This window comes from Condylura cristata, unplaced genomic scaffold (assembly GCF_000260355.1).
Source record: "Condylura cristata isolate star-nosed mole 26May11 unplaced genomic scaffold, ConCri1.0 scaffold00031, whole genome shotgun sequence".
Taxonomy (NCBI): domain Eukaryota; kingdom Metazoa; phylum Chordata; class Mammalia; order Eulipotyphla; family Talpidae; genus Condylura; species Condylura cristata.
In genome coordinates, this window is record NW_004567132.1 from 14,994,460 (window position 1) to 15,014,854 (window position 20,395).

At 39.9% G+C, this 20,395-nt stretch overlaps 1 protein-coding gene across 15 annotated transcripts in view; it reads left to right on the forward strand.

Moving 5' to 3' along the window:
* DYSF (dysferlin) overlaps positions 1–20,395 on the forward strand; it is a 196,220-nt gene that overhangs the window by 153,353 nt on the left and 22,472 nt on the right. For 8 of the 15 annotated variants that reach the window (XM_004691507.2, XM_004691505.2, XM_004691513.2 and 5 more), the window contains 4 exons: positions 7,868–7,966; positions 17,286–17,414; positions 17,681–17,836; positions 19,289–19,380. In XM_004691507.2, the coding sequence (XP_004691564.1) occupies positions 7,868–7,966; positions 17,286–17,414; positions 17,681–17,836; positions 19,289–19,380 (476 nt within the window). Of the gene's footprint in view, positions 1–6,533; positions 6,546–7,867; positions 7,967–17,285; positions 17,415–17,680; positions 17,837–19,288; positions 19,381–20,395 lie in introns of all 15 variants that reach the window. The other 7 variants (XM_012731494.1, XM_012731490.1, XM_012731489.1 and 4 more) reach the window with 1 other exon arrangement.

Genomic DNA, 20,395 nt, shown 5'->3' on the forward strand with positions numbered 1-20,395 from the left:
AGTTAGAAGCCTGGGGCCATAATCCAGGTGTGAAGTAATGAGGGTGGGGCCAGGGAGGGAATGGGGGCAGAGGCGGGGTGGGGCTCTGAACACACACTGAAAGTACCAACCCCAGGATTGCTGGTGGGTTGAAATGGGGCATGAAGAAGCAGTTAGTGACTGCAGGGTTTTTGGCTTCTGCATCCGGAAGGAAGGAGTTGTCCTCACTTACATGGGGAAAAATCTAAGTGTGGAGTGATCAGGAATTGGATCTGGACATGGCACATTTGAGAAGCTTGTAGGCTGGCTCAGATTTAAATAGATGTCCACTAGGGAACTGGAGTCCAGAGGTGTCATATGGGTAGAAAAAGCTCAACTGTCTCAGTGTGGGTTTCGCCAGCATCTATGTTATGTGAAGATGCAGGATCAGAGGAGAAAACCCCAGGGATGGAGGGTGGGAGGGACTGGGGGGAAGTCCAGCCCAAGCACCAGGCCCCAGGACACTCAGATGATATGGGTGTCAAGGAGGACTTAGTGAAGATGGAGAAGACGTGGCCAAGAAGTGGGAGCCCACCGCTGTGGTGTTCTGAGGGCCAGGGGCGGGGGTTGGGGAGGTGGGGCACATTTCTCTTCAGTTATTGTTACCACATTGATTTTGGAGGCCTGAGTCATGGGTGATCTTCACAAATATGTCATAGAAGAGCAGAGAGAATAAAAAAACCAGGAATTAGAAATGCCCACCCCCTTTTCAAGAGGTTTTTTTTCTGTTAAAGGATGAAAGAAATAAGGTGGAAACCAAAGAGGAAGTATGATTAGAAAGTTAAAAAAAAGTGATGGGACACTGGTGTCACCTGATTGCATCCTGATGGGACCCAGAGTACCAGTGGAGGGGTGGCCTTGAGTTAGTGTGCACGGAGAACACCCTCTGTATGTGAGGGAAGGTAGTGTAGTCTTGTAGTCTCTTCTGATTGTTTCCCTTTCCTAAGAGATAGAGGAAGCTGGGTCACTGGCCAAGACTGAGTATAGAGAGGACATGCCGGAAGTGTGAGGAGAAAGGAGAAGGTGGAGTGGTGTCAGCAGACGGGGGAAGTTGAGGTGGTAGATGGACAGCATCGCCCCTGTCAGGTCCAACATGATCTGCAGAGAGTAGGCTAACTAGTTTGCCCCCCCCCCCACCCACATTTGGTTACGTGGGGTTGATATGCAGGAGGGGAAGAGCTAAATTTCAGCCCCAGTTGGGTTGTCCATAAGTACAAAGGATCAAGGTTTAGGTGAGGGAATTTAAAGCCAGAAAGGGATTGTTTGTCGCTTAGGACTCTACTGCGTGTATAATTGCTGTCAAGGGTGGGACGATTAGAAGAGGACCTACCTGTGAAAATGGAGAAAAAAGGGCATGGAAGTCATTGAGTAGAAGACCAGCTGGTGCTATCAGAAGCCAGGAAGGTGACCAGGCATGTGGCTCTTCTTAGGGAGGGCCAGCCATGGCCTGCACTTGGAGGGGTGAGGACATGCAGCTGAGAAGGGCTTGAGGGGAAAACTGGGTGTGGTAGGGCTTAGGTCCTTTAGGTGATCAATTTGTTATTTTTTCAAAAAATAACTATTTTTTTTAGAATAAATATTTCAGATTCCTGCTTTTGTTCTCTTGTTTAGACACAAGACACATACATTTCATCATTAATTCTTTTTTATTTTAACAGCTTTATTGTGATAATCCACATAAACACAAGTTCCTATTTTAAGTGTATAATTCAATGTTTTTTAGTGTATTAACAGACTTATGCAACCATCACCATAATCAATTTTAGTATATTTTCATCACTCCGAAAACAAACCCTGGAACCCAAGAGCCATTCTCTTCTATTTCCTCCCGCCACTCTCAGCCCCAGGCAACCACTCATCTACTCTGTCTCAACAGCTTTGCCTATTCTTTGCCTATTCTTTGCCTATTTCATATAAATGGAATCATACACTCTGTGGTCTTCATGCTTCAATTCTCTGACTTTTCTTCAGGTTTCATTCACCCTGTGGCCTGTGTCACTCACCCTGTGCTGTGTCCGGTAACATGCCTGGCCTGGCAGGTCACATTGGCTTTGCCATCATCAGTGGATGGACATTTGGTTTGCTTCGATTTTTTAAAAGGATTTATTTCTATTTATTTATGCATACAAGAACTGGGGTCTAGGCCAGGGGTGGTGGGGAATGGGGAGGTGTGTCGAGAGGATTCACCAGACAGAGTGGGGAGTAGAGTCGGCAGATCCATTGAGATAAACTGCTGAGGGGAGCAGCGGGAGACAGGGGAGGTCTGCCACGCCATGTGAGTCAGCTCCGTGTCCACAGTGGCAATAGTGGGATAGCGTTGAGATTAACCCCTGGGCCATCAGGGAGGCCCCGCTTCTACTTTTTGATTATTACGCAAAGTGCTGCTGTGCACTATCATGCTCAGTTGTTTGTATGGTTCTACACTGCTGTTTCTCTCAGATATTTAGTTAGAAGTGGAATTGCTGGGTCATGTGCTAAATCTCTGTTGAACTTTTTGAGGAACTGTCACACTTTTCCAAAGTGATTGTACCATTTCACATTCCCACAGGTGTGGTAGGAAAGTTCCAATTCGTCATGTCTTCAACACTGGCTAATATCTGACATTTTGATTAATCTTTCCTAGCGGGTCTGTGAAAAGCTTTCTCATTACAGCTTTGATTTGCATTTCCTATGACTTACGATGGGGAACATCTTTTCATGTGCTTAAAACCATTTGTGTGACTTTGATGGAGGAATGTCTACTTAAAACCACTGCTCCTTAAAAAAAATGGTTTTTGTCTTTTTATTAATGAACTTTTTAAGTTTTCTATATATCCTGGTTACAAATCCCTTATCAGATATACGATTTACAAATATTTCATCCTATTCTATAAATTCAGTTTTCAGTTTTTCAGTGATGTATTTTGAAGCAGCCTCCTATTGCTCTTTGTTTTAAAACCCAAAGATTACAAAAATTATTGTACATATAAAAATGAGCAATCCATGCATGGGGGAAAATTAGATATTTTTGAATTATGCAAAAAAAGAATAAATAAAACATTTATAATCTTATTCAGTGGTAATTGCTGTGAACATTTGGGGTTTGGTCTGTTCATTAAAATGTAGTCATATTAATAATTTTTAACCTTTTATTAATTCATCAGCTGTGAATAGCTTTCAAATAAGTCAGTATGTTTCTACAGCATCATTTTTTTTATGTTGCCTAACACTTAATCATATGGATGTACAATTTACCCAAATTGTTTCTTACTGTTGGACACTTGAGTTGCTTCCAGCTTTTCACTATTATGAAATGAAGTTAAATCTTTATGCATATTCATGATTACTTTCTTGGGATAGATTTCTAGAACAGAATTGCTGGAGCATTTTTTTTTTATTAAAAAGTTTATTTTTACATCATTTTTCACATTTTTTTTTTCATCTCAATTGTAATCCCCAAGGGTTTCCCATCACCAAATCACCACTGTGCCACCACCATAGTCCCGTGCATTTCCCTCCCTTCCCCCCCCCATTTTTGATCCCATTCCCCACTCCACCCCCACATAATGTCTCTGGTCTATGGTTGTTCATTATTTTTGTTATTTTCTCGCCTGGTCCATTATACTCCTGCTATGAGTGAAACCATCCGGTATTTTTCTTTCTCTTTCTGGCTTATCTCACTAAGCATGATCTTTTCCAGCTCCATCCAAGTTGCTGCAAAAGACATGTGTTTCTCTTTTTTGGTTGCTGAGTAATATTCCATTGTATATATGTACCACATCTTTCTAATCCAGTCATCTACTTTTGGGCATTTGGGCTGCTTCCATGTTTTTCCAATTGTAAATAAAGCAGCAATAAACATGGGGGTACAAGTATCTTTTTCAATCAGTGTTTTTGTGTCTTTTGGGTAGATACCTAGGAGTGGGATTGCTGGGTCATAGGGAAGCTCCATGTTTAGCAGTTTGAGGAACCTTGCTGGAGCATTTTTAAGGCTGTGGAAGCATGCAGCCAAATTGCATTATGGAAAGATTGTAGCTAGTTATACTCCTGGCCACTGATAATAAAAGTAATATTATCATAGCAGTAACAGTAGTAACAATAAATACAATCAAGAGATCAATAGGGTTAAATATTTGCATAGCTTTTATGTGCTAGGGACTGTTGTATGCACTCTCTTTATATATATATATATATATGCACATATATATATACACACATATATACATCTATATGTATGTGTGTGTGTGTGTATACACACACACACACACACATAAGGGTTGTTCATTTACTCCTGGCAATAGTTTTATTAAATTGATTGACACTATTATTTTTCCATTGTACAGGTAAAATAATTGAGGCAAAGAAAGGTTAAGTAGTTGTTCAATGTCATTGAGCTATGAATGGCAGAAATCGAAAACTATTAGTCTAACTTCCAAGACCTGGCTTCTCACTTCCTGATTTACTGCTTCTTTATATCCATATCACATGAAAATTATTGGCAGAGGCAGCCATGTTTACAAGAATCCAAAAGGGAGAAAGTCTGGTACTATTAAGCCAGTGGTAACTATTGCTTTAACATTCTTTTTACTGCTTAAAGACTTCCTTTTTTAATTAATCCACTGAGACTTTGATTTAGGAATAAATGAAAAATGTTCTTACCCTTTTCATTATTATGCTTCTTCCTTTGCATGAAAAGATCAGGGGTTGAAAACATTTTCTTATAGGGCCCAGACAATAAGTGCTTTGAGTCTGGGGGATAATCGGGAAGGTCTCCCATGAATCCACAACTCTGTTGTCACTATAAAGCAACGTCAGACAATGTTTAAAGGACAACAATAGATGTCTGGCCAGTGGGTTATAGTTTGAACATTTTTGTCATAGATGATCGTTTGGATTTCCTTGCCATATGCACTGGTAGTGAACTACTCCACTTTCTGGAAAAATGTGATTTGATTGCGCCAGGGCTACGCTGCAATCTGTTAGTATTTTATATGGGCTCTTTATATCTGTAGTCAGGAATGGGATTACTCTCTCTCCTGTCTTAGTGTGTGTGTGTGTATGAGTGTGGGTGTTGGGCTTCACAAAATTGATGGGAGACTTCAACTTTTTTCTATGCTGTGGAACAAAGGATGATTGATTCATTGAAAAACTGATAGAACTTTCCTTTTCTGGAGGCAGTTCTCTGATACCTGCTCTACTCTCAGGGTCACTGATCTCTCTTCATGTTTTCTACAACCTTTGAATCCATCTTGGCACTTTATATTTTTTCTAGAAACTTACTACTTTGATTTCCCAAGGTTTTGTCCTTGATTTGGGTGTAGTCTTAGTCTTAATATTTTTATTTTTCCTATGATAACTTTTTATTTGATATGTCTCATTTCTAATGGTGTCTCTACTTTTCAGCATTAGATTTCATAACTAGTGGTCTATGGAAATTTTGCTGTAGGTTTAATGATCAGTTGTTATGTTCCTCTAGTATATTAATTTCTATTAATCATTTTTAAATTCTAGTTTTTCTGCTTTTATCTTTCTAATTTCTTGTTGTATCATTTTATTTTATTTCCCTTTTTTGGTATAAAAACAAAATATGTAAGACTGAACTTTCCTTTGGGTACATACTCAGTGGTAACCCACAACCTTTAGTGGCTCCAGTTTCTCATTGTTTATAACTTCTAAGTATCTGTGATTTTAGTTTAGTTTCGATATAGTTTTGGTTATACAACTCTCCAACAGGTTTCTAAGTGTGTCTTTAAATTTCTAAAAGGTCAGGATTTTTAATTTTTAAATTTCTTACTAATATCAGTTTTATTGTGTTATGGTCAATGATGTAACTGATATGGCTTTGTATTTCTTAGACCTTATTGAGATTTGCTTTGTGGCTTAACCTTTTTTCTCAGTGCTCCGCTGGTGCTGGAACAGAAGGTAGACTTCCTGTTTTTAGATTACCTAATGTTTGTCTACTTGATTGACACTATTAATGGTATTAGTCAGATTCCATCTCCATATCCTTTTTTTCCCCTTTAATTTACTTGGTTTTTTTTTTCAAGACTGAGGGAAATGTAAAAACTTTCCCACAGCTACCATGTCCCTGCCATGTGTTTGTACAGTACACCCGTGGTTGCCTGTCTGTGCCTGAGCCTGAGCTGTATCCCAGATTCTTAAGTATCTGGACTGGGGAAGAAAACAAAGATTTAGAAGGAATCAAATAGCTAAACTGAATTCCTTCTAACCATTTTTAGCTGCGTGCACATATCTGCCTGTGTGTTCGTGTGTGTACTTTGAGGAGTGTATGTCAGCATTTGGCTCTCTCTTGGGCATGTCTATAGAGGTATATTCTTTCGTACACTGCTGATTATGTGAGTTTGATAGGTACAACTGCATTTATTTATTCATTCATAGCATTTTTAAAATTTAAAGTTTCAGGGTGAGGCTTTGCCTTGCTCTGTGCCAGCTTTTTCTAGAGCTATTATGAGCCAGAAAACTCTGCTACCCCATATGTTAATACACCCGAACCTCTTCTTTTCTCCTGGCTGCAGAAGATCCTCCTGGTAAGTTGGTAAGACAATGACTCTTAGACTTGGCTTGTCTCTGGCCCCGCTCTCTATGCTATGTGCCTGGGGACTATGTTCCGGGCGTGCAAAGGGTGTTAGGACCACACTGCCAACCTGGCTGCAGCTGTGACCCTTGTCTTACCCTGTCCTCACTGAGGATACATGTTGAGGTACTGTTGGCCCGCCTTCAGTTTGTGCCCAACCTCACCCTAAGTAAGCCAGACTTTCTAAAAGACTGAACATTATTGATTTATTTTATTTTTGCAGGGAGCCACCGGTATGTTCAGAAACTATCTTACAGACAGTCAGTTCATTGTAGAGAATCCAAGCAGGCTCCTGGGAGACCTCCCATTTCGCCTTCTCATACATAGGAGGAAATCGAGTCCCATGTGGACTTTCCTGATACTTTGTCCTTGGCACTTTCTACTGAACTGGGTGGACTTTAGTGGGACTGACAGGTGCAGACTAAGTGCCAAGCCCTAGGTGGGGTTCTGGGGGAGACCTGGGGAAGAGTGGCCTCACCCACCTCCAGGGAACTTGCCGATTCCTTAGACAACAGGATACACATACCTGCACAGAACACTGCTGGAGGAACACTCTAGTCATAGGAGCTCAGAGGGCCTGTAGGCATTCCAAGTACAAGTGGAGATAAAATCAGGGAAACCAGTATGGGCCACAGCACCTTTCTAATAAGTGGCAGTTAGCTGAGGAAGGAAAGGGCAAGAGTGTGTTGTCACAGACTTTCCTTCTTCTCACCCGATTTCTCCCATTTAGCATAGTGTCTTCTGTGCCCTTTGGATTGGTTGAATTTCTGGGACTCTGCCTTGATTTGACCTTGAGGAAGCTTTTATCTTTTGCTGGGACTGGGGAGAGAGTCAGGATAACTCTTTGGGGTTTGAGTTTTCCTGGGTATACTGCATCTTATTCATAAATAACACATGGTTGACATTTCCCCCCACAGAGTTGCTCCCTCTGATTTTAGCCTCAGTGTGTCTTTGGTATTCAGGGGTACTTTGATTTTTATACCCACTACCTGGAAGGAGAAGGGAGGTCCTGAGAGCTAAGTAGAATCACACAATGACCGGGAAAGAGAGGGACCAATGCTAGAGCTTCTGCCTCTCAGTTTCAAGCAACTGTTAAAACTTTATTCTGCTCTCTTTGCCTCTGCAGAGGTGGGAGTTGCCAGCTCTCTGCTTTTCTGAACTCACCCAAAAAGAGATATTTGAAGTCCATGCCAGTCCTTGCAAGGTGTCTGGCCCAGAAGGTCCTTGGTTGGCAAGTTCTGTTTCTGAGTTGTATCTTCCTTTCTACCCACTCAGGAGGAGGAGTTCATTGATTGGTGGAGCAAATTCTATGCCTCAACGGGGGAGAGGGAAAAGTGTGGCTCCTACTTGGAGAAAGACTTTGACACTCTAAAGGTGAGGCTCTCCAAGATGTTGTCTTACATCTAATCATCCCTGGGTACATGTATGGGCAATGGGAGACTCAATAGAAAGAGAACTTATCAATGTGTTTATTTTCTTGGTTGTTGCCTAAGGATTGATGAAGCTAGATGAACAAACTGAGGTGAGAAAGATCATTAAACAATTTAGAGCAAGAAGTCAATGTGGACTGTCATGACTAAGAAAGCAATTTTGATAGAATTCTGAGGAGTAATAGAGTAGATGGGGTTAAATGATGTTGGGATTTCTTTTCAAATGCTGTCCTGCTTCCCCAAAAGAAAAAGAAAGTAAGGGTTGCTCACGGATAGATTCCTAAAAACATTAAAATTTGTGAAATTGCAAAATATTAAATATTGGTAAAAATTGAAGATAAGTCCTTAAGGATTTATTATACTATTGGTTTCTTTTAAAGTTATTTGAATTTTTCTATAATAAAAAGTTTAGTAGAATAAAAAAAAAATCAGCTGAAGAATGTATCTCTAATACACCCCCTCCTATATTTGGGTAGAAGCTAACATGTCATGTGTAAAAATATGGTAAATTCTGTTCCTGTGAAAAATCAAAAACCAAAAGCCAACCAAACAACAATACCAACAAAAACCAGATGAGCCAGCCAATTTCTGGCATTTTGAAGAAATTCCACAAGTACAATTACATTTTATAAAAGTAGGCTACTTCAAGAAAGATAACTAGAGATGACTCAAAATCTTTCCCCAAAGGAATTGTATAGTGTCCTGAATGGTGTTAGCAGATAAATTTGGGGATACTTGGTTAAATTTGAATTTTTTGAATACAAAATGAAGTAATGTTTTAGCGTAAGTGTGCTTCAAATATTGTATGAACTCTACCTATGTGATAATTACTTGTCTCTAGGAAATTAAAATTTAACTGGTTGTGCTATATTTTCACTTGCTAAAACCGACACCCTATTTAGAGAACAAGAAGTGGGCAAGGCTCAGACACATGGGCCAGGCCCAAGGAAATCCCTACAGGGGACTGGGCAAATAGGACCTGAAGTTGGCTGGAGAAGTCGATAGCCCTGGCTTTCAGGTGATTCTTCTGGCTGAAAGCCTTTGGTGGACATGTTGGAGGGTGATTTCACAGTGGCAAGAGTTGTTTCTGAGGCACTGGAGACTTCTGGGCGAATTATAACTACAGATGAGACCCCGGCAGCAGCAGTGGCTCTAAAGGCAGCAAGTTCTTCTTTGAATTGGTAGTTGGGTGTGTGAGTTTGGGCAAAGAGACAGAACTATTTGTGTACAAGGAAGAAGGCCCGACACATTAGGTTTGACATATGGTACTGTGGCCTTGCCAAAACTTGAGAAAAACTAAGTAAGAATGAAGAATCCTGCCAGGGTGGCCCATGGCCCTGGCCCCTTTGCTGCTCCCTCAGATGCCGGATGCTGAACTGGCACCCAGCCCTTCAACTTGACCTCTCTGAGGAGATTCTGACAGTATCCAAGTGAAAACGGGCTGTCCAAAACAAAATGCATTCAACCTGTTTCTGGAAGAAAAATCCAAAGTGGAAGGAATACTAGTTCCTTAAGGATAAGAAAATAAAGAAACTACGACCACCAAGATGAATTTGAAAAATAGCCGGTAGCATTATGGAGAGAATGGAGTGCATCATAGGTAGGGAAGAAGCACTTTAGAAATCACTAGCATGGGGGGAAAAATAACCAACTCATACTCTCAACAGAAGAAGACAGAAAACAAAAGATATTGTAGGAAATCTGTAAACACAGACATCATAGAAAAACACAAACACAAATAAAAAACATCATCATTAGGGCCCTACCTGGTGGTACAGCAGGTTAAAGCACAGCACTAAGAAGCTAAAGTCACTTTAGCATGAGTTCAATCCCCGGTCCCGGAGGTGACCCACAAGGTGTGGCAGACCTCTCCTGACCCGCCCACTGCTCCCCTCAGCAGTGTACTTCGTCGATCTACCTGTTCTGCTCCCCACTCTGTCTCTGATGAATCCTCTTACCACCCCTGCACCTCTGGCCTGTACCCCAGTTCTGTATGCATAAATAAATAAATCTGAAAAAAAATCATCTTTAAGTAGATAAAAATAGACTAAATTCTTCTATAGGTTCTAAGGACTCAGATTATATCAAGTCAAAATTGATATGTTCTCCAAAAGACACATCTAAGACAATACAACTTAGAATGGCTGAACAATAAATATTTTGGTAAAAAAATAAATAAGTGCAAACAAAAGAGAAACAGAATTTAAAGTGAAAAACAAAAGAAACAAAATGGGGTAGTTTATTTGATAAATTATATATATCAATGAAAAAACTCAGAACAATAAAGCATAGAACAATATATTTACACTCAGAACAATAAAGCATAGAACAACTTAAAACAAAAATGGATAAGAATATTTAAACTAATATCTCATGTTGATAAAGACATAAAATGACAGAAGTTAAAGTTGTGGTAGGATTTTTAATGTACTTTTCTCTTAGATGAAGCAGGCAATAGATACATAAGGAAATAAAAGATATGAATAACATGGGAAATGTTTTTTAAGTTATGTCAAACATTGTAGCTTTAAAATAGAGAATAAAAATAAGGAAAAATAGAGAACGCTTTTTCCCCTCCTGCTCAGAGAATACTTATAAAATTTGATCACATATTAGTTTAGTAATAAGTTACCAAAAGCAGAAATCATACAAGACAGATGAAAATGTAATAAAATGAAGAATTAATAACAAAAGTTTAAACAAAAAGACCAACCACTTGGAAATTTAAAAAGTATTTTATTGGGACTTCCAGTATGAACATGGCTGCGTAAGTCAGCATTTTTCCCCTTTTCTTCTGGAAATCATTCAAACCCACAAACTCCATTTTCAGTAAAAGTTGGAAACAAATAAAACCCGCAGACTCCAAAATACATGTAAGGGCTGTCCAAAGGCAACTGAGATTGGGTAGAAGCCACTAGGCAGTAAATGAAGAGAAGATGCATGAAAATGACGAAAGGTCATGGTGCTAGCAGAAAACCCCATAGTTCCAAGTGAAAGAATGTTGATAATTATTAGAGACAGGTTATAGGTACATAAGAATTTACTGATACTCTTTTTAGTTTTGGGTATGCCTGGAAATTTTCATAAATAGATAGTTCAAAATATATTTCCTAAAACTAAGATTTCATCATAAAATAGAAAAATTATATCCCTATTTACAACAGTGGATATGGGAACCTTGGAGATAGCTTCAGGATGGGGATAAGAACCTCTTTGTGCTGGTTGGTTCAAGGAAGCAGAGAAGGTAGAGAGACACAAAAATCACGTGGATGAGCCATATTTGCAGGAAGCAGTCTGCCTCTCTGTGATGCTAACAAAATAAACAACTAGTTTAGAGAAATCCAAACATACACTGGCAAGTAATAATAAAAGATAGCACAGCATTAATTTAAAAATACCATACGAAAAGAAAATATAAATAAAGACCTGCCAAATGAAAAGAATATAGCCACCTGAAACATTCTGCCAAGGAGCAACTAAAATAAAGCAATTTGTTGTGATCGTCTTAGAAAGGAGACATTCAGAATGTAAAGCAGAAATGATATAATTTAAGAGATGATGAAAAGAGATGAAGTAGGAGCTAGAAGGATACAGGAAATAAGGAAAAGAAAGCATGAAATAAGAAGGAGCACAGGACAGAAAGGGCACATTCAAAAATACAGTGGAGGCACAGAGGACTGAAATGACAAACTACAAAGTAACATGTAAATAAGATGTAAAATAAAAAGAGAAAAATGACAGATACAGAAGTTTGAGAAAGGAGATCCAACATTTGCATAATTGGAGCTTCTTAGAAAAACAACAAAACAATCAGATAAAAGAAATTAAGACCTACCAGTATGATAAACTGCACTGAAGTGAAATAATATTTGAAAATATATGTTATAAAGTCCACTGTATGTCAGGAAAAACTGAGCTGTAGTGGTCAACCCTGAGACATCTCTCAGTGGATGTTATTGTTATTGGACTTTAGAGACAAAAATAATTCCTTTCCCAACAAAGAACATATCATCCTTTAAAATAGGAAATACATCAGGGTGGCTTCAATTCCTCTATACCTACATTTAATACTCATAGACAGTTAAACACTTGTGCAAGATCATCAGAGAAAGAAGAGTCCCCAGGGATTTTATACTCAACTAAGCAGCCTTTCAAAGACAAAGCCTACACCCAGGTGTGCATATTAGGGACTAGGCAGTAGGGTGTCCAGGAACTTATCTTGGGGAACTCCTCCAGGATGAACTGGAGCTCAACTAGCAGCTATCACAAATAGAAGAGAACAGGAAAAAAACACAAGAAAAGGAATATTTGTGATCACATTTTTTCTTAGACCTAAAATGAGAACAAATGAAAGGACTAGGGTAACAGAACAGAATGTAAATATATGTATTGAAAATGTCAGTATGATGAAAATGATCAAATATAGATGGAGGATGGATAAGCATAAGGATAAGAAAAATAGAATTTGAGGCCTCTCTGGTGGTGCAGGGGTTAAGTCTCAGCATCATCAACTTATCTGCAGCCACTGCAGCACAAGTTTGATCCCCGACCAGGGAGCTGACCCACATGGCACAGCACCTCTTCCATCTCACTCACTGCTCCCCTCAGCTGTGTTTTTCATTTGATTTGCCTATTCTGCTCCCCACTCTGTCTCTGGTGAATCATCTCACTTCCCTGTACCTCTGTCCTATACCACAGTTCTTGTATGCATAACTGAATAAAAATAAATGTTTTCTTAATAAAAGAAAAATAAAATTAAAGACATCATTTAAAATTGGCAAATAAATTAATGAAAGTATAAGCAAATGATTAGCAACAGTACCAAGGTAAATATTAAGAAGGATAATATTATCCAAATCCAGTGAAGGAGAGGGAGGAAAGAGATATGAAATTTGATTGTTTTATTATTGTTTTATTAGTATTTATTGCTACAGTAGTAACTCCTAAACACTGTCCATAAGACATAGAGGACTGAAAGGACTATTAATATACCTAAATTTATAATAATAATAATATAGCATAAATTCATTCTAGTTATCAGAACTATACACACATCATAGGAAAGCAGACGAAGCAATTAGATATTTTAAAAAAAAAATCTATGAAACTAAAATGTATCAGTACATGTGACTAGATAAACATAATATAAAAGCAGACAAAACATAAATTTTCTACAATATGAATCCTATCAATCACATATTAATTGTAAACTTTAAATTAGATCTCAAAGCAAAATCCAACTCTAAGAGACTCATAAAGGTTGAAAATAAAAGATTTGGAAAATGTGTTCCAAGAAAATGCAAATGAAAAGAAAGTAGGAGTCATAATCTTAATATTAGACTGGAGGGAATTTAGGTTCCTCACATTAAGTGAGACAAACAATGACACTTTAGTGCTAAATGATGCAATTCCAAGGTATGACAGTTATATAAATATTTATAGATGTTCAGTAATTGCAGGAGATACAGGAGGTAGAGACATGCTGGTCAGTAGGGGGAGATTTTAATTTCTCCTACTTCACATCAGGTCAAGGGGACAAAAAAATATGAGAGGGTATATTAGAGCAGCATAATTATTAACCTGATTGGACCTTGCAGTCTGAAGAGAGCGACTAAAGATGGCATAGGTACAAAAATTGATTGTTACTGTCACAAAGAAAACCTTAATACATTTCAAAAGTGTCAGCACTACTAATGTTTTCTGATGCCATAAACTAGGAAATTGATAACCACTTTTATCTGGAAAATATTTTAAAAATCTTCTCTTTTAAAAATTATTGGTGTGGCCCTCCCTGGTGGGGTAGCGGGTTTAGCCTGCACTGTGAAGCTAAGCCAAGCCGTGGCTATTTCAGTGTGAGTTCGATCCCCGCCCCAGAGGTGACCACATGGTGTGGCAGACCTCTCCTGACTTACCCGCTGCTCCCCTCAGCAGTGTACTTTGTCTATCTGCCTGTTCTGCTCCCCACTCAGTCTCTGGTGAATCCTTTTGCCACCCCTGCATCTTTGGCCTGTACCGCAGTTCTGTATGCATAAATAAATTAAAAAAATAATAATGATGACCTTTAAAAAATATTGGTGAAAGAGAAAATATAAACCAAAATCACAGAACATCTGGGAAGCAATAATAAAAAGCTACATATCAGTTGATGGGGTTTACTGGTGATAGCTAAGGCAACACTAAGAGGAACTTTGTAACCTTAAAAACTTAATTAATATGGAAGAATGGAGACTAATTATTCATCAAGTAATAGAAGTGAAACTAATGATGGATTGCCAAGAACATGAAAACGAAAGCATTATCTATCATACACCAAACCAAGTGTTTGCCTGACGAGGTCAAGGCAATCATAAATAGAGGCAATTTCATATAAATATGTTCTTTACCAGAAAAGTGGAAGCAAAGTAAATACAGATTCAACTGAAATAGAACATTCATTTTATAAAGGAACACAAATTTAAATGACTTGCTTGAACACCCGAAAAGGCAAAAGAAGTAAATGAAAAAGTAACAGAGCGATCGGCAGAGCCCAGCAAGACAGTAGCAATTGTTTAGAGACTCTAGTGGAAGAGAGAGTCACTCTTACAATACAAAAAGCTAGCTGAAACAGGACTAACAATACTTGTAGAGACTTATGTGGAGATCACTATAAATCATAATACAAAAAGCCTTGAGTAAATCGAGACTTGGATCAGACATCTTGATAAATAAAACTAATGCTATGAAGATATCAAGTCCCTGCTGTAAAATTCATCTGAAGTTTAATGCAAGTCTCAAAGGCACATTTGCTTAGAAGTGGACTAAATATTTCATAATTTCATATAAAAAATAGTGTGAAAGAATTCCCAAGAAAATTTTTAAAGGGAAATTTCACTAGCAAGTAGCTAAATGTGTTATAAAGAAGCAGCAATTAAATGTGTTGGTGAAGAATAGACACATCTGTGGAACAGAATGGAAAGATCATGAACAAGTGCAGGAGGATAGCATTTAATACTTCTCACAAACCAATGGAAAGAGGAAAAGTAGCTTAAACAAATATGATGCTTACACAATTGGCTAGCCATTTGGGGGAAAAAGAAGTTGAATTCTTACTGCACACTATGTAAATAATGGAGTAAATAAAGGTTAGATAAAATACTAATGTAATAATTCATTTAAATCGAGATGGAAAGGAGCAAAGAGTGTTTAATCACTTGCTGTGATGTCTTTCTAAGCATACTTATTAGGCAGTAGCTGTAAAGGAAAAGATGAATAGATGAGACTATCTACAATATATTGTTCATATCATGAACATAACTGAGAGGAAATGACGAGCTGTGATAAAATACTCGTCACATATTTGATAGACAAAGGAATCGTGACTTAACACGCCAGGAGGTCTTTCACTCAGAGCACTGCAGAATGGAAGTCAGACATCGACAGATGGAAAAGAGCAAATGACAAGGACAAGCAATTGGTAAGAGAAAATGCAAATGGCTGATAAACTCGCACAAATTTCTCTAAGAGTCAAAGAAATGCAAGCTAAAATTCAATGTACCTTTTCACTGACACATTTACAAAGTTAAACATGCAGAGGTGTGTAGTGATGGGACTAGAAGACAGAGACAATTGCACACTTGTACAATTTAGGAATAAGTTGCTTCTAAAAATTATTTGTGAGAAATAACGTTCAATAACGCACAGCCCCTTACAAGGGGGCTCATGCCCTACCAACTAGAAAACTCAAATTAAACTCCTGGAGTGGAGCTAAAGGGAGGTCTTGGGCTAAGAGAGGACCTGCAAACAGCCTCGAATGTGTGAGAATTCAGTTCAGACAGTTTTTCCAGCAGATGACTTAGCTGTGCATGTCAGCAAGTTAAACCTGCCAACCTTTTGAGCAGGAATTTAATTTCTAGAAAATTAACATTGAGATAAATTTAAACAGATGTATAAAGAATACCTGTTGTGAGGTTTTAAAAATAAACTTCAAAAGAATAGAGCTAAGTAGTCACTAAAACTCATGATATATTTTTGTAATTAAGTATTGCATGGCCATTCAGAAGGATATTACATATAACTTTTGATTCCACTTTGGTTTTGTGTGTGTGAGAGAGAGAGAGAAAAAAAAGAGAGAGAGAATGTGTGCTAGGAAATGTATGTATTCAAAATGACATACCAAATGCCAACCATCTAATTAGTTTTTTCCAAATTTTTGGAAAAAACTGGGGTAGAGGTGCAGGGGCAGTGAGAGGATTCACCAGAGATTGAGTGGGGAGCAGAACAGGCAGGTTGATGAAGTGCGTTGCTGAGGGGAGCAGTGGGCGGGTCAGCTGAGGTCTGCCGCACCATGTGGATCAGCTCACTGGCGGGATCAAACTCGTGCTGAAGCCACTGGCTTCATTCATAGTGCTGTGCTCCAACCTGTTGCACTACCAGAGAGGACCCTAATTAGTAGTTTTTATTTTGGGACTCAGAATTTAAGGAAGTAATGATCTTTTCTTTATATTTATTTATATTTTCTAATGCCTAACGAACCAGTACTACTTGCATTGTTAAATGTTTGTTGAGAGAATTTCTTCTTTGTGGAAAACAAACATAGAGGCTAATGAGAATAATATTTAGCAAGATGACCAAGGGGTTTATCTGGAATTCCTTGTCTGACGATTTCAGATACAACCAATTTTACACATAAGTTCTTTAATAATACTATTAGGTGTACATGTTATCATCTATAATAGAAGCTACTACTTTACTAAAACCCAAAAGGATTCCCAAAACACTGCTCTAACAAATAAAAGTCATTGGTTGTTTGAGGAGAGAGAAATGCATAATTGAGTTCACAGATTTAAGGTGCTGGTCAAGCGGTAGTCTCAGCTCAGTGTTTGATATCAGTGCACCGCCTATGTGGGTGATGACTCTCAGGTCCCTAGAGCCTGTGAATTCCCAGAAAGTCCTGCTTCCTAGCTAACAACATCTTCTCACCCTACCCCTTCTCCTGTCTCTCTTTAATTCCCATTCTTTGCCTCCTTTTAATCTCTGCTTCTGCCCTTCCCTTCTCTCCTCTCTTCCTTCTTGAATCCCTCACTTTCCTCCACCTCTCCTCTCTGCCCTCTTGCCTTTGTTCCTCTAATTTGCTCTTGGCCCTTTCCCCTCATTTTCTGCTCTTTCTGTCCTTTCCTATTCTCTAACACTGTCGTATTTCCCGTCCTTTCCTGTTTTCTCTTCCTTTGCTGTCCTGCTTTCTGTCCTGTCTGTCTTTGTCCTCTGTCTCCTCCCTACATGTGCAGGTCTATGACACACAACTGGAGAATGTGGAGGCCTTTGAGGGCCTGTCTGACTTTTGCAACACCTTCAAGCTCTACCGGGGCAAGACTCAGGAGGAAATGGAAGATCCATCTGTCATTGGAGAATTTAAGGTAGATCCTTACATGGGAAGGGAAGGGAAGACTGCAGACTGGCAGCAGAAGTGAAGGGGGCAGTGGCAGGGGGAGTGTGGACCAGTGTGCCAATGCCAGTGACCTTGGGGGTGGAGGTGGTGATGTTGCAGAGCTGCTGCAGAATCTGCTGGTGAGGATGGGATGGCCTTGGACTTGATGGTGGTGATCACCTGGCAGAAGTGAGAGTAATGGTGACTGCAGTGGTGACAGTGATGATAAACAGAAATGCTGTTCATTCTTTTCAGGGCCACTTCAAGATTTACCCCCTCCCAGAAGACCCAGCCGTCCCCATGCCCCCAAGACAGTTCCACCAGCTGGCCGCCCAGGGGCCTCAGGAGTGTCTGGTCCGCATCTACATCATCCGCGCATTTGGCCTGCTGCCCAAGGACCCCAATGGGAAGGTAACATTCCTAGAACCCCACTCCCCCAGAACTGGAGGCTGGGGTACAAATGGGCTGCAAAATCTATGAACTGGTCAGGGAGCTCATAGTAAATTTGGGAAAACAAGATAGACAAAATTGCGATGTGAGTGGAGGAGGTTCTATCGAGAACTGAATGCTCTAGAAGATCAGGAAAAGTCAAAGTCAGTATAAGACTTGGAGTAGATTCTTAAGGACTGCTGAGAGTTTGCTAGCCTAGAAGGAGAAGAAAATAGTATGTCAGGAAGGGTCAAAAGCCTGGGTAAAGCTTTGTAAAGAATTTGCTTAGTGTGTGTTTAGAATGAGAGCAGCATTGGAAGGTGCAGATTAGGACTGGGCTTTGTAGGTCTTTTGATGGTCAGTGAGGTGGAGGAGGATGGGGGAGAAAGGAGCAGGATTGGGGAGCTCGCAGAGTCATGGGGGAGCCTGAGGCTGAAGGGAAGATCAGTAATACTCATCCTGTCTTTGTTAAAAAGTTGATGTTTTGTTCACCATGAAGTGTTAGCATTGACTTTCACTTTCAAAATATTGCACTAAAATATTGTTTATCTTGAGTACTGAGTCTTTGGGCATTCCCTTAAATTTTGTGCCTGAAGCAAGAACCTTATCCCTTCCTTCTGGTCCTGGTTCTGAGTCAGAGGAAATTTAAAGGAGGGCAGGAATCTGGACTTAACTGGGAGACAGTGGGGAGGAACCAGAGTAAAGTTGGGAGAAGAGAGGAGGAAAGAAGAGGCGTGGTGGGGGGCAGTTGTTGTTCTGAGGTTGAGGCGGTGGTCCTCTCTTGGGCCCTCAGACAGGTGCAGCTGGCCTGTATCCTGGAGGCTGTGGGTGGAGACTGGTGTCCTACCCTGCACTCCTGCTTTTCAGCATGAGAAGTCATAGCTACCTTTGTCCTGCTGTGAGACCACAGGGCAGAATACAGTGGCTCCTCTCTAGGCACTACTCACAGTGGTCATTTGATACACATCACGCTGACGTGATGCCAAACGAACCCTAAGCAGTCCAGCTGCTTCTGAAGGCTACTGTAGGGAAGCTGCTGTTTGCAGGAAGTACCCAGAAGAGACCAGCTAGGGCTGGATTGGGCTGACAAAGCCTGGCCATCTCTCTGTGTTTTTGTCCTGATGTGCACGTCACAGAGAGGACCCACCCCTGCCACAGCCAGTCACATACATAGGACAGACTTGTGTTTCTGAAGATATGGGTCCCCACCCTCTTACCCCTGATGTTCCATTGGGAGAATAGAGGACTCAGACACCCCTTTTCTATGGCTGGACAAGCCCATGTAGGGCCTTGTGGTGTCGTGTGTGGAGGCAGGACAGAGCTGTGGCCTGTCAGGAGGCAGGATGGCAGCTCCTTTTGATGCCTGAGGGTTCAAGAGACTTCAGAGCTGTGTCAGGAAAGTGATTTCACTTAAGTGCTTGTCTACTCTTCCAGTGTGATCCTTACATCAAGATTTCCATAGGGAAGAAATCGCTGAGTGACCACGATAACTACATCCCCTGTACCCTGGAGCCTGTGTTTGGAAAGTAAGTGGGGAGCAGCACAGGGCCTCCCCACGGGGGGAGATTTGGCTGCAACTGGAGGTCTCCAGCTCCTGGAGCCGAGCTGAGTCTCTAGATCTTGCATGCCTATAGGGGTTTAGTCTCAGCCAGCTCCTCCTTAGCACCAAAGGTTTGAGTCCCAGCAGGAGCTCTGAGTGCGACACAACCGATGGCCTGTGAGAGCAGCAATCTAGAGCAGACTCTGCTGATTTTCCTCTTCTTTCTTCAGATGAACTTTTACTTTGCAATAATTTTTGGTTTTTAGACGAGTTACAAAAATAGGACTGTATGTCCTCACAGTTGTTGGTAAGTTCCTAGAAATGTTGACAAATACGTCGAATGAAACAACATATAACAAAAGTAGGTCTTGAATCAAGTTGTTTGCTCATCTTTGTCTGGGACTGAGATTTTCTCATCAGCATTCTACCAAAATGACATTATTTGGGAACCTGCTATACCGTTTCCATTTACCTTTCGCTCAGTTTTCCTCACTGTTAATACTTTATGTAACTGTGGTACATTTGTCAAAACTAAGAATTGATGTTGGCAAATCACTTTTTTAAAATTTATTTTTAAAATTAATATAATAGTTTAATTTTATATCATTTTGTGCGTTTTCTCATGTCAGTTGTAATTCCTGTGGCACATCACTTTTTAAAAAAAATTATAATAGTTTACTTTTACATATTTTCATCTCAGTTGCAATCCCCTTGGGCTTCCCATCACCAAGTCACCCATGTGCCATCACCATAGTCCAGTGCACTTCCCTCCCCCCTCTGTTTTTGATCCCATTCCCCACTCCAACCCTGTAAAATGTCTCTGGTATATAGCTGTTCATCATTACCATTATTTTCTCGCTTGTTCCATTTTATTCCTGCTATGAGAGAAATCATCCAGTATTTTTCCTTTCCTTTTCTTTTCTTTTTTTTTTTTAAAGATTTATTTATTTGTGCGTACAGAACTGGGGTACAGGCCAGAGGCTCAGGGGTGGTGAGAGGCT